This window comes from Chrysemys picta, chromosome 12, assembly GCF_011386835.1.
Source record: "Chrysemys picta bellii isolate R12L10 chromosome 12, ASM1138683v2, whole genome shotgun sequence".
Lineage (NCBI taxonomy): Eukaryota > Metazoa > Chordata > Testudines > Emydidae > Chrysemys > Chrysemys picta.
The window spans coordinates 51,394,014-51,408,419 of NC_088802.1; the positions used below are offsets into that span (position 1 = coordinate 51,394,014).

Sequence of the window (14,406 nt, forward strand, 5' to 3'; positions counted from 1 at the left end):
TGCTCTGAGGAGAGGAAAGATGGTCCCGTGCTTAGGGCATTAGCCTGTGACTTGGGAGACCTGGATTCAATTCCTTGTTCTGTCCCAGACTTCCCGTGTGGCCTTGGGCGAGTCATTTAGCCCCTCTGTGCTTCTGTTCCCCCCCTGCAAATGGGGATAACAGCACCACCCTACCTCCCAGAGGTGTTGTGAAGAAAAATACACTGAAGATGGTGAGGTCCTCTGACAGTGTAGCAATGGGGGTGTAGAAGTACCGAAGATAGCAGGCGTGCAGAAATCTAAAGGTGCAATGCACAGAAAACAAGACCATGACAGGTAAGTTACAGAGCTGCGAACACCACAGTTCTGACCCCTGCGAGTCCCAGCAGCTTCAGTGGGAGCTGTGCCTTTCAAGACCTGGTCCTTTGAGCCCATGTTCCATTTTGACCCCTCCTGTCTGGAGTGGTTGTACAGGGCTCTCAGCATCTCCCTGCTGGGCCTTAACTAGTCAAGAGCCAATAGCTGGTTCACAAAACCCACTCAGTCTTCTGGTGCAGGATGTTCTCTTTTCCTAATGAGCAAATAGCTCCGGAGACTTGTAGCTTTCCTACCCCTGCTGAGCACCCTCTGGTCATTTAAGAAATAACATATATCAAAAGAAACAAGCGAGACAAGCTAGGGAGCTACATCGGGTGGTGCCTGCTGATTCGGCTGCAAACTGCGCACTTTGCTGATCAAAACTCAGCAGGTCTTTTCCTCTTCTCCTAAGGGAACCGGCTGCTTATTAGGGATTCCTAGAGATTAGAAGTTGCCATCAGCACCAGCTTGTCAGCAGGAGCAAGAAGGGCTGTTTAAAATACAATGAGGACATCTGCTTTCTTTTCTGCAGCTTTATCACATTTTGTAACATGATTTTGCCCAGGAGTGCTCTCTGGATGGTTTTCATTTTGTATATATTGAAGCCACATCTTGGCCTTGGTCCACGGGTGAAGGCTGCCACTGAGATCAATTCACAGCAGGTGAAATTTACCACAGCGCAAAGAGCCAGCACCAAGTATAAGTACAATTGAAGACCCTCGTCAGTCCTATTTTGAGCGGATCAGTGGTTCCTAAGACCTCTGCATGGGGTGAATTCATCTCTGGGAAAGCCTCCCTGGTCTGTATTTGGGAGGCCATCAACTGTGAAGAGGAAAAGCAGAATCCTGAACTCAGGACTCGGGGAAGAAGTTTATTTTTTGTTTTATGGTAACACCTAGGAATCCCAGTCCCAGTCCAAGGTCAGGATCCCAAGATGCTAGGCACTCTACAGACAAAGAACAAAGCAAACAGCCCCTGTCCAAAGAGCTTACAGTCTAAGTGCAGGAGGCAGCAAGTGGGAAGCAAGCAAGTGGGAGGAGGAGGTAGTACAGTGAACAGAATTTTGAGTGTCAGCTATTTAATCCTCCAACTCGTTACCTGCTTGGCTTTTTCCCCTTGCTTGGAAATCCTGATAAGGAAAGGCTTCTGCAAGTCAAAGCAGCCTCCAAGTGCTAAACGAGCAAGTGTCTCTGGAGCAATCTCCTGCATTGCTGCATATCATGACTCACCAGCCCAGCCCCATTGACATCTGGCTGCAGCACTCAGTATTGGTCCTTGGGGGCATCCCCAAATACAAATGATTAAATTTCTGCACTCCATCTTCAATACAGTCACTATGTAAAATCCCTTGGCTCAGTGAGGTTTTATAGCTCATTGTTGTGGCTAAGTGGTTGATACAGTAGCTTATTCAAATGCTTAAGGGCACAACTGTCTTCGTAGGCAGGTTAGTTCTTGTTTCATGACATTGGCCACAGCTTTCATTATGGGGTTGAGGTTTGGGGCTGTTTCATTTTTACTCATCAGTGGGTTCCAACTATTCCGGGAAATCAAAAAGGGACACAGAAAACAAATAAGTTTGAAGGAGTCTCCCAGGCTATCTGGACCACAGTGTAGGAAACCTCCAAGATAGCTCTGGTGGGCCGAGAAGTCTTCTCCAACATGATCTCCTCTGATTGCTCCTTTTCTTCCATCTGGCATTTGTGTTTCCTTGAGAGGGGCGTGTTTCTACAATAATATAGCATAAAACCCCCCTGCAGATAGCCACAGGAAATAGAGAAGCATGTTCCCCTTATGGAGGCGGAGGTGTTTAATGCTGCTTCAAAGTGTAGGTTTGTTTCCTTGCAGAAAAATAGCCTTATTGGAAGGCAATGTATAGAAATGGGATTTTTTGTCCCTGTAGGATTGTCGGTTGTATTTCAAATGCTCACCTCCTGCTTCAACTCTTGTATTGTTTGTATTACAATAACACCTATAAGACTCCACCAAGATCAGGGCTGCATTGAAGTAGTCGCTGAACAAACACATAATAAGAGACAGCTCCTGACCTGAAGATCTAAATAGTCAAGACAGGCTTTAAGGGTAGGAGGAGATACAGGTCACAGAGAGGCCAAGATCACACAGCAATTCAGTGGCTGACTGGGAGTGGAACCAAGTCTACAGACTCCCCGCCCAGTACCCTCGCCACTACACCACACTGCTTGTCCTACCATGGACAATATAAAACTACAATCTTGTCCCTTAACAGTTTTCCCTCCCCACACCCATTCCCTTTCAGTTTTTCAGAAGGGTTTACAGTAGAACCTCAGAGTTACAAACACCAGAGGTAGGCCTGGTCTACACTATGAGTTTAATTCGAATTTAGCAGCGTTAAATCGAATTAACCCTGCGCCCGTCCACACAACGAAGCCATTTATTTCAAAATAAAGGGCTCTTAAAATCAATTTCTGTACTCCTCCCCGACGAGCGGAGTAGCGCCAAAATCGATATTGTCGTTTCGAATTAGGGTTAGTGTGGCCGCAATTCGATGGTATTGGCCTCCGGGAGCTATCCCACAGTGCACCATTGTGACCACTCTGGACAGCAATCTGAACTCGGATGCACTGGCCAGGTAGACAGGAAAAGCCCCGCGAACATTTGAATTTCATTTCCTGTTTGCCCAGCACAGGAGAGCACAGGTGACCACAGAGAGCTCATCAGCACAGGTAACCATGCAGGCCAATAATTGAAAAAGAGCACCAGCATGGACCGTACGGGAGGTACTGGATCTGATCGCTATATGGGGAGAGGATTCAGTGCTAGCAGAACTTTGGTCGAAAAGACGAAATGCCAAAACTTTTGAAAAAATCTCCAAGGGCATGATGGAGAGAGGCCACAATAGGGACTCAGAGCAGTGCTGTGTGAAAGTCAAGGAGCTCAGACAAGCCTATCAGAAAACAAAGGAGGCAAACGGTCGCTCCGGGTCAGAGCCGCAGACATGCCGCTTCTACGCTGAGCTGCATGCAATTCTAGGGGGGGCCGCCACCACTACCCCACCTCTGACCGTGGATTCCGAGGCGGGGGTAATCTCATCAGCCACACCTGAGGATTCTGCGGACGGGGAGGAGGAGGAGGAGGAAGACGAGCTTGCGGAGAGCACACAGAACTCCGTTCTCCCCAACAGCCAGGATCTTTTTCTCAGCCTGACTGAAGTACCCTCCCAAGCCAGTACCCAAGACCATGACCCCATGGAAGGGACCTCAGGTGAGTTTACCTTTTAAAATATAAAACATGGTTAAAAAGCAAGCGTTTTTTAATGATTAATTTGCCCTGAGGACTTGGGATGCATTCGCGGCCAGTACAGCTACTGGAAAAGTCTGTTAACGTGTCTGGGGATGGAGCGGAAATCCTCCAGGGACATCTCCATGAAGCTCTCCTGGAGGTACTCCAAAAGCCTTTGCAGAAGGTTTCTGGGCAGTGCAGCCTTATTCCATCCTCCATGGTTGGACACTTGACCACGCCATGCGAGTAGCAAGTAATCTGGTATCATTGCATGACAAAGCCTGGCAGCGTATGGTCCCGGTGTTTGCTGGCATTCAAGCAACATCCATTCTTTATCTCACTGTGTAATCCTCAGGAGAGTGATATCGCTCATGGTAACCTGGCTGAAATATGGAAATTTAATTAAGGGGACAGAGGTGGCCCTTCCTACTGGGCTGTTTGCCTGTGGCTGAAAAGAAATCCTTCCCTGTAGTAAGCCAAGCACGGGGGGGGGGGAGTTTGGCGCTAAGCTTTTCACGTGTGGCTAGCAGGGATCTTCCCTGATATCAGCCACGCGGTGGGGGGAGGGATAAAGCGATCATCCCAGAGAATTGGATGGGCAGGGGTTAGTTTGTTTTCTGCTGCTGAAGGTTAACAGGAAAACCGCAGCACTCAACGGGCTTTGCTTGATATGTGGGAAAGGAGGACGCAGAAGCCGAAATACAATGGCTTACCATGGCCGCATGCAAGCCGAATTCTGTTGCCCGGACCTGCGCCTGTGATCTCTAGCAGCAAAGCCACAGGCACTCAATATTAAGAGGCAAAATGCGACCTTGCACAGAAATCACATGTGCTATGTAATTTGAATAATGTTGTTCACTGTGAAAGAGTATAAGCATTGTTCTGTAAAATGTATCTTTTTAAAAAATTCTCTCCTTTTTTCCCTCTCTCCAGCAGCTGCAAATTTTTCAAGCCTCCCTCCTCCGTCCCGAAGGCTATCTCAGATAAGGCGTCGGAAAAAGAGGATGCGAGATGAGATGTTCGCGGAAATCATGGAATCCACCCACAATGAAAGAGCTCATCTGAATGAGTGGAAGGACACGGTTTCAAAGTATAGGAAAGATGCCAGTGAACGTGAGGACAGGAGGGACCAACGTAAGGAGAGGAGAGACGCTCGAGATGAGAGGTGGTGGCAGGAAGATCAGAGGAGGCAGGATGCAACGCTGGGGCTGCTGCGTGAGCAAACAGACATGCTCCAGCGTCTGGTGGAGCTTCAGGAACGGCAGCAGGATCACAGACTGGCGCTACAGCCCCTGTATAACCCCCCTCCCCATGTTCCATAGCCTCCTCACCCAGACGTGTAAGAACGCGGGGGGGGGGGGGGGGTGTTGGAGGCTCCGTGCACCCTCCCACTCACCCCAGTGGACAGCCCAAACAAAAGGCGTCATTATTTTAACCTTTTTTTAGTGGCCTTTTCCTTCCCTCTGATCCTCCTCCCAAACCCCACCCGGGCTACCTTGTCAGTTCTCTCCCTCTTTTTATAATCAATTAATAAAGAATACATTATTTTTAAACGACAGTGACTTTATTTCCTTTGAAAGCAAGCTGTGATCGAAGGGGGAGGGTGGGTTGCCTACAGCAAATGAGTCAATAAAGGGGGCAGGTTTTCATCAAGAAACAAACAGAACTTTCACACGGTAGCCTGGCCAGTCATTAAACTGGTTTTCAAAGCTTCTCTGATGCACCGCGCTTCCTGGTGTGCTCTTCTAATCGCCCTGGTGTCTGGCTGCGCGTAATCAGCAGCCAGGCAATTTGCCTCAGCCTCCCACCCCACCATAAACATCTCCCCCTTACTCTCACAGAGATTGTAGAGCACACAGCAAGCAGCAATAACAATGGGGATATTGGTTTGGATGAGGTCTGAGCGAGTCAGTAAAGTGCGCCAGTGACCTTTTAAACGGCCAAATGCACATTCCACCACCATTCAGCACTTGCTCAGCCTGTAGTTGAACAGCTCCTGACTCCTATCCAGGCTGCCTGTGTATGGCTTCATGAGCCATGGCATTAAGGGGTAGGCTGGGTCCCCAAGGATAACTATAGGCATTTCAACATCCCCAACGGTCATTTTCTGGTCCGGGAAGTAAGTCCCTTGCTGCAGCCGTTTAAACAGAGTAGTGTTCCTGAAGACGCGAGCGTCATGAACCCTTCTCGGCCAGCCCACGTTGATGTTGGTGAAACGTCCCCTGTGATCCACCAGTGCTTGCGGCACCATTGAAAAGTAACCCTTGCGGTTTATGTACTGGGCACCCTGGTGCTCCAGTGCCAAGATAGGGATATGGGTTCCATCTATCGCCCCACCACAGTTAGGGAATCCCATTGCAGCAAAGCCATCCACTATGGCCTGCACATTTCCCAGAGTCACTACCTTTCGTAACAGCACCTCAGTGATTGCTTTGGCTACTTGCATGACTGCAGCCCCCACAGTAGATTTGCCCACTCCAAATTGATTCCCGACTGACCGGTAGCTGTCTGGCGTTGCAAGCTTCCACAGGGCTATCGCCACTCGCTTCTCAACTGTGAGGGCTGCTCTCATCCTGGTATTCTGGTGCTTCAGGGCAGGGGAAAGCAAGTCATGAAGTTCCATGAAAGTGCCCTTACGCATGCGAAAGTTTCGCAGCCACTGGGAATCATCCCACACCTGCAACACGATGCGGTCCCACCAGTCTGTGCTTGTTTCCCGGGCCCAGAATCGGCGTTCCACGGATGGAACCTGCCACATCAACAACATGATCTCCAAAGCGCCGGGACCCGCGGTTTGAGAGAATTCTGTGTCCATGTCCATGTCCTCATCACTCTCGTCGCCGTGCTGCCGTTGCCGCCTCCTCCTTGCCTCGTTTTTCTGGTCCTGGTTCAGCATAAACTGCACAATAATGTGCGAAGTGTTTACAATGTTCATGACTGCTGTCTTGAGCTGAGCGGGCTCCATGCTTGCCGTGGTATGGCGTCTGCTGTGTTCACCCAGGAAAAAAGGTGCGAAACGGTTGTCTGCCCGTTGCTTTCATGGAGGGAGGGGTGAAGCTGTACCCAGAACCACCTACGACAATGTTTTTTGCCCCATCAGGCACTGGGATCTCAACCCAGAATTCCAATGGGCGGGGGAGACTGCGGGAACTATGGGAAAGCTATGGGATAACTACCCACAGTGCAACGCTCCGGAAATCGACACTAGCCCCGGTACATGGAAGCACATCGCCGAATTAATGTGCTTAGTGTGGCCGCATACATTCGACTTTATACAATCTGTTTCCAAAATTCGAATTCTGTAAATTCGGATTAATCCCGTAGCGTAGACATAACCCTACAAACTGATTGGTCAACCACACACCCCATTGGAACCAGAAGTATGCAATCAGGCAACAGCAGAGACCAAAAAAAAAAAAGCAAATACAGCACAGTACTGTGTTAAATGTAAACTACTAAAAAAAAATAAAGGGAAAGTTAAAAAAAAAGATTTGACAACTAAGGTAAGGAAACAATTTCTGTGCTTGTTTCATTTAAATTAAGATGATATAAAAGCAGCATTTTTCTTCTGCATAGCAAAGTTTCAAAGCTGTATTAAGTCAATGTTCAGTTGTAAACTTTTGAAAGAACAACCATCACATTTTGCTCAAAGTTACGAGCATTTCAGAGTTACAAACAACCTCCAATCCCTAGGTGTTTGTAACTCAGAGGTTCTAGTGTAATTTAATAAATGAAACTTAGTAGAGAGGTGTCATACAGAGGGTGCTGGGAGAAAAGGGCAACAGAAACTGGATTAAGCTAATTCAGAATAAGGCACTCCAGAATTAACTAATTAACTCCATGTGTGTGGACACACTTATTCCAGAATAAGTGTGTCCACATGGAGTTAATTAGGAAGAGTTAATCAGGAATAGCTATTTCTGAATAACTTTCTGTATAGACAAGCACTTAATGTCATAGGCTGCTAATGCTAATGGAGATGTTTCGCTCAGGGTCTGTGTATCTGGAGCAGAAGGATCTGAGTTCCACCATCCCTGCTGTCCCCAGGATATTTCAAGTGGCTGTACTGCAGTGAGCATCACAGTGCCAGGCCAGAAGTTCCAGGTGGCCAAGGATTTGCTCCAGTATCAACTCAATGTTGCCCCTCGTTCATTAAACAGATGAGTTGAGAAAATAGTTCCCTGCTCCTCTCAGATACACTTCAATACACTATTAAACTCGGAGTTATGCCTATGCATCGGCCTGAAAGAACAGACCACAATCAATTATACATTTTTGATGCTGGAAAATGAACTCTTAGGATATATCCACAATACAGATCCCTTCCTCTTTAAAGGCATAAAGTGGATGGACTCCCGCCACTGGATTACTGTGCTGTTTGCCATGTGTGTACTCCCTGCACTGGGCCTAATTGACCTTTGCTTATGCAAACAGGATTGACTTTAAAGCCAGGTGGAGATAGGCTCTGGGATTACACAGCAATTCCCCTCAGAGCAGACATTTCCAAATTCCAACACCTTAACCCAGGATTCAAATGCTGTTTGCGGAGTGTTTTGCCTGTGATGGCAATGCATTCAGAGATGAAGGGGTTGAACCACGTTCTCACACCAACCCCCTCGTGTCTTTCCTTAAGACACACGCTCCCAGTAGACTCTGTATGACGCCAGCACCCACTCGCAGTGCTCTAATTAAACATCTGCCACCTACTCCATCAGAAATGCTTGCCCAACTCTGCTCCCTCACCCAGCCTTCCCTGCTCCTATTTGTAAAGAACACACTCCCAGCTCCAACTTTTGAGGCAGTAATGCACCCTTTCATCTTAATCCCAGCATCATCCTGCTAATTTTATTCTTTTCTAGGCCTGCAATTAATAATCACATTTCGAGACAGGGTAACAAAGTGCTTTTACAAACAGTACACAGCTTGTTAACCCACTGAAATGTTATTTAAAAAAAAAGTGGAGATGGAAAGTGTGTTTCCCTGCAGTCCACTCGCACCCGCCCACTGCACACTATTGCTCTTTTGCTACAAAAATCCTACCCGCAAATGCTAACCAGCCTGGAAATTAACAGCCTCTGCCACACAACCCTTCTTTGCTCAAGGTTACCCCACACCACTGTAACATTGCCGCCTCATGAAAGATATACGCAAAAGTCAAAATAACATTCATACCTAGCCCTGTTCATCAGCAGAACTCAAAGCACTTTATTAAGGAGGTCCATAATATCATCCCCTCTTCTGAGGCACAGAGCAGGGAAGTGACTTGCTCAAAGTCACCCAGCAGGTGAGCTAGGAATAGAAGCCAGATCTTCCAAGTTCCAGTCCTTTATGCTATCCACTATACTGCCTCCCCTAGAGCCAGGGTGCACAACCTTGCCAGACTACTATACCCCTTTCAGGAGTCTGAAACCTGAGCCTCCACCACTCAGGGCTGAAGCATGTTACTTGGCTTCATGGGGCCCTCTGTGGCATGGGGCCCTAGGCAATTACCCTGCTTACTACCCCCTAATGCTGGCCTTGCACTTGTGACTCCCTCCAAACCCATCTTCGCCAGGTTGAGAAACACTGATCTAGATGAGCTGACGTACCACTCAGAAGACCTCTGCATACCCCCAGGGGTACATGGAGAACCACTGCCCTAGATGATGGATTGGAGAGTATAGGACATAGATCCCTTAGACATGAAATGGGATTTTTATGCTTAACTGGTCATTTGTTATTTTGTCTTATGCATGAAAAGTCAGCCCCTCTGTGCTGCTCCATCAGCCCCACTCCCCGCTCACTCCTTCTCCTGCAGGAGATGTGCTATGTGTCAATGCGTTTCTTAAGAGATCTCAATGGTTTGGGACCCAATTCTATGTCAGTTCCAGGGGGAAGGGCAGAGCAACGCCTGCCAGGGAACAATCTGAGAGTCTGTCTCCTCCCCTGTCCCCAAGAGGTGTCAAGCCCTGCTCCTGTACATTTCATGGAGTTTAAGCCCAGATCATCTAGTCCAGAAGTTCTCAAACTTTTGTACTGGTGACCCCTTTCACATAGCAAACCTCTGAGTGCGACCCCCCCCCCCTTATAAATAAAAACACATTTTTATATATTTAACTCCATTGTAAATGTTGGATGCAAAGCGGAGTTTGGGGTGGAGGCTGACAGCTCGCGACCCCCCAGGTAATAACCTCACAACCCTCTGAGGTGACCGACCCCCAGTTTGAGAATCCCTGATCTAGTCTGACTAAAGCGCAGCTCCACTGATGTCTAAGCCCTGGAGCAAGAATTCTACTTAATGTCTGAGAATGGCAAACCCAGATCAAATACAGCTCTGAGACTGGGAGGCTCCGAAAGGACGATTTGAGGGCAAAAGGCTGTGGAGAGAGTTTGATCTGAAGGAATTAAAACCAAAGATGGAGCTGGATTGAAACCTCCAGTTCTGAGCTCGGGATCCAGGAGTCAGGCCTGTTTCTACTTAAACCATTCTTCCAGAAGACGCTAGAAGGGGCTTGAGAGACCAGCTTGAAAGGGAAGAGGCAGGCCCCATCCTTCAGCCCTATCTACATATGAGTCATGATGCAGCTAACAGAGAACCGAAGGGAAATGTACATATCCCACCACCAGCCTGAGGCCAGCTGCTGCTCAATGGTGGGCCAGGTCCTCGGCGGGTGTAAATCACTGAACGGTGCCAATTTACACCTGCGGAGGGTATGGCCTGAAGCATGTGTAACTGGGAGGGTTTATTTCTTAAGCTCGCTTCACTGCCTAACAGGCTTTCCTGCCACAGCACTTCTGAGACGGTTTATGAGAGAAAAACGCGTAAATAAAAGAACCCCAGCAGCTGTCACACGCACTTCCCATCGCCAGACTGTGCTTTAAAACAGCCAAAACTCATGCCTTGCCTTCTCCAAGGGCAATGCCTGCCATATGCCATCCGGCACACGTGTGTCTTGCTGAAGGCTGGGATGAGTCGGTGTTAGAAACTCCTGTTACCAGGTGTTGGCTTACGGGCAGAGGAACCTACAGAATCCTTCCCAAGGATAATCGCCCAGGTCTTTGTTGTCCTTCGGAATCCCCTGTGCTCCTTTCGCATTAAGCTTCTGACATGCTAACTCTTGTCATCACCTGCCTTTGGGCCTGATTCTGATCCCACGGACACTGGGGTAAAGCAGGAGTAACGCCAAGAGACAGACACTAGAGTAAGTGGATCCAGATCAGGCCCCGTTTTTTCTCTTCTTCCCCTTCTTAGTCCCTTATTATCTTCCCTCCCCCTTCACTTCCAGCTCTTTGGGGATTTTGGTTCTCTCCACGAACCATCTACTGCAGTTCCTCATTACAGACAATCCCTTTCATCTACAATATCACCTCTCTCAGACCCACATCCCTCCACTGGCTTTTGTAGCCTCCCATTTCTTCTCTTTTCCTCTCCTCTTTAACCTACCCTCCATTTTTCTCACTTTTATTCTTCACTGATGGTAACCTCTCAGCTGGTTCTATACCAGTAACGTGACAAACTAGCACTGCTCTCTGCTGGATGGAATCAGAACTGCTAGACTGTGTGTCATAGACCTGATAGTGCCAACAGCTAATGGAGATTCATCTTAACCTCAACTAGTAGAGGCCTGTGCTTTTTGGAGCAGGAAGGGCTGAGTTCTAGCCCCACTGTCGCCCTGAAATTCTGAATGACCATAGCGTGTAAGGAGGCACAAAATAGAAAAGGCTAAGAGGACACTACACAGAGTGGAGAGCATCAGAATGTAAATACTTCGGGAAGGGATTTAACAGCGTCTCTTTAGCCTACCACTTAAAACCCTATTGTAAACACCACAGCAGGTGCCTGGCACTGCCAGCCTCCTTTAATACGGCAAAGGAAACTCTCAAAGCTTGATTATTTCATGCTTTACACTTCCAGGGCACCTTTCGCCTGAGGAGCTCCGAGCGCTTTACAAAGGTGGGTAAATATTGTCCCCACTTCACAGAGTGGGGAACTGAGGCACAGAGAAATTCTGGCTCACATTTTCCAGACTAGACTCTATAATTTTTGGGCAGGTCTGATTCTGGGTGCCCAAGTTTAGACACCACCCAAAACCCTAGGCATGGTGACTTCCCCTCCCCCCACATGGGGGGAGGGAAATGGGGTACTGCTCTCTCGACTTCCCTCCTCCTCTTCTAACCAGGCAACATCGTCAGCCAAACCGTTTGGTAACAACCCCTGAGGTCAGGTTACTGCGCTGCCTGTTGGGGATCTGGGATGGATTATAAATTAAATCAGAAATGAAAGTGAGTTTCACTCAAAGCCAATTGCCCAGTGGACATTTGTTCATGTTCCAGGCCTAGAACTAGACCCGCCGGACATTTCTATCCTAAAAAACCAAGCAGGAGGATAAAAGCAACTAAACCCAAAAATCATTCAGTCCAAAAAAAGGGCACAAACCCTTTACTGGCTGCTTTAATTGGTGCTGCTGGTGATTCCTGTAGAAAGCTGTTTGCCCTCAGTTTTAGCAGAGCTGTTGTGGTTACTCACAGCACAAGTAGCAGCAGCGTGCAACCCGCATTTGCTTTCTGGATGCATTGCTACACCATGTTGCTACACACCCCTATGCCTGGAGCATGACAGCCCAGCTCCCTTGCACACAATTAGCTTAGTGGTGTCATTTAATTCACAACCAACCTTGCGCAGCGTGAAGCCAGTTCAGATGAGCATCAGTTGCATGGAGAAGCCACAAAGCTCATGCGTGGGGGAAGATAATCCGTTGTCACATACGCCCCACGTTGTGTACATTTCAGTAACAAGCTGATGGGCGGCCCACACGGGCACCGTCAAAGGCGCTAGGATTGCAACTCCCACGCTGCTACCAGGACCAACAGCATTGTGACATCAACAGAAAATCCCCTACGCCCGGCTGGCCCAAACACATATGTGGAGAGTATGTGATTGGTGTGGGTGCCAGCTGATGGCAAGGCACTTGCACAGACTTGAGCAATGAAGGAAGACTTTATGCAGTATCTCAGCTTCCTATGGGCTTGATCCTGCAAGGTGTTGAGCAGACACTTACCAAGTATCCTCAAGTCCCGCTGTCAGTGAGATTAAAGGTGCTCAGCACATGGGCAGAGACTGGGGGGGCATTGCCCCCCCCCCAAACTGTATACCAGTCCCGGTGCAGGCAACAGAGGCTCATGCTAACTGCAGAGCGCCCTTTCTGCACCAGAGCTACAGTGAGTGACAGAGCCCTGGTCAACTGACTTGGGCTCACAATACAGGGCTAAAAATAGCCGTGTCGATGTTCTTGCTAGGACTGGAGCCCGGGCTCTGGGACCCTCCGCCCTCCCCCAGGTTTCAGAGACTAAGCGGGAATGTCTCCACTGCTGTTTTTAACCCCGTAGAGCAAGTCCAAGTCAGTTGACCCTCACTGCTGCAGGGTTTTCTTGCAGTCCCCTGACGTACCCCGAGAGTCTTTCCATTGATTTCAATAGGTTTTGGATCAACCCCATGTGAGCTGAATGGGAGCGCCCTCCAGCAGGACTGCCCGAAGCTGTGCTCAATATGTCTCAGGTACTTATCGCTGTGTTTGAAAAGAGCTAGCAGCATTTGCCAGGATAGCTGTACATTAGTGCGTACTAGTAAAGCTAGGCATAGAAGCCTCTGTACGAAGCCTCAAGGAAACTTCACTGTCAACTCTACATTGGTACAATAGCGGTCTGATTCAGACTGGTGCGGAGCGTCGTCACCTCCAAGTGATGCCAGTGACACCGCTCTGTATGTGGGGGATGGAACCACTGAAAGCAGGCTTTCCAAACACTGGAACCGCTACCACTAAAGGTTGGTCTTACTTCGTTTAAAAATGTGTACTCCGTATTCGGACCCCCGTGTGATAATAAAGGGCCAGATTCTGCCGCCGTTGCTTAGGTTGCATAGCGCTAAAGTCATGACTAGCCTCATGGATAATGATGCATGCCATACATAGCCCAATATAATAATACAGCATACGCCTATTCATCCAAAACCCAGTTATGCAAACCTCCGCATTATCCAAATCCCTTCTTTCTCCCCTGTGCCGCTTATGCTGGGGGGACAAGGAAGCGATTTGGATAATGCAGTGGCTTGGATATAGAGCAGAGACCCCCAGCCAGGAGTGTGAGGAGGAGGAGCCCCTGGCCAGGGAGGAGGCCACCCTACTGCTGAATGGTTCCTGCAGCACAGTGAGCAGCCTGCAGCCCCGCTGTCACCAGACTGAGTGAGCAGGACAGAGCAAAGACCCTGGCCAGGACTGCAAGGAGGAGGACCACGCTGCAGGGGAAGTCACCCCGCTGCTGAACGGCTCCTGCCCTCTTGATTATCCAAACTCCCAGATTATCTGAACAAAATCCATGTGCCCCCTGCTAACCAGATAATCCAGAGTGTACTGGTATTCACTGCACCTATATAGCCCCTTCAGTTTTAGAATCTCAATGCACTTTGCAAAGGTTGACAAGCAGCATCACTCCCATTTTACAGCTAGGGTCACTGAATGCTGTGCATTTGGTTTTGTTTTCATATATAGGCCAATTCTCTGTACCTCCCCATCACCTTCAGTAGAATTTCACAGAGTACAAATCAACCCCGAAGTTGGCCCACTATGTTTTCTTCTTGACAGGACAGAGCTTCTCTGCCAAAGCCACTAGAAACAAACAGCCCCAAAGGAAGTATTGTGTGTACCTCCTTCAGCGTGAAAAGCGCAAGTGTTAGGTGCTATAGGACTCACATTGAGACTGCATAAATTCACACTCCGTCTCATCTCACCTTTAAATTTGTGTTCCCACCATTTCCTCCTGTTGGGGTGTTTACATACA

At 48.5% G+C, this 14,406-nt stretch overlaps 2 protein-coding genes across 3 annotated transcripts in view; one reads left to right on the forward strand and one right to left on the reverse strand.

The window, feature by feature from the left end:
* The window catches only part of RGS9 (regulator of G protein signaling 9), a 71,690-nt gene that overhangs the window by 55,994 nt on the left and 1,290 nt on the right, over window positions 1–14,406 (reverse strand). The window lies entirely within an intron of this gene.
* Window positions 815–5,142, forward strand: LOC135974804 (uncharacterized). The gene is made up of 2 exons (XM_065563664.1): window positions 815–3,576; window positions 4,528–5,142. The coding sequence occupies exons 1-2, from the start codon at window positions 3,192–3,194 to the stop codon at window positions 4,914–4,916; spliced, it is 774 nt and encodes a 257-aa protein (XP_065419736.1). The 5' UTR covers window positions 815–3,191; the 3' UTR covers window positions 4,917–5,142.

Excerpts from the sequence above, each read along its gene's own strand:
- LOC135974804 (XM_065563664.1), top strand. The coding sequence starts at position 3,192 with ATGATGGAGAGAGGCCACAATAGGGACTCAGAGCAGTGCTGTGTGAAA. Across the intron at positions 3,577-4,527 it reads CCCCATGGAAGGGACCTCAG|CAGCTGCAAATTTTTCAAGC; the intron begins GTGAGTTTACCT and ends CCCTCTCTCCAG.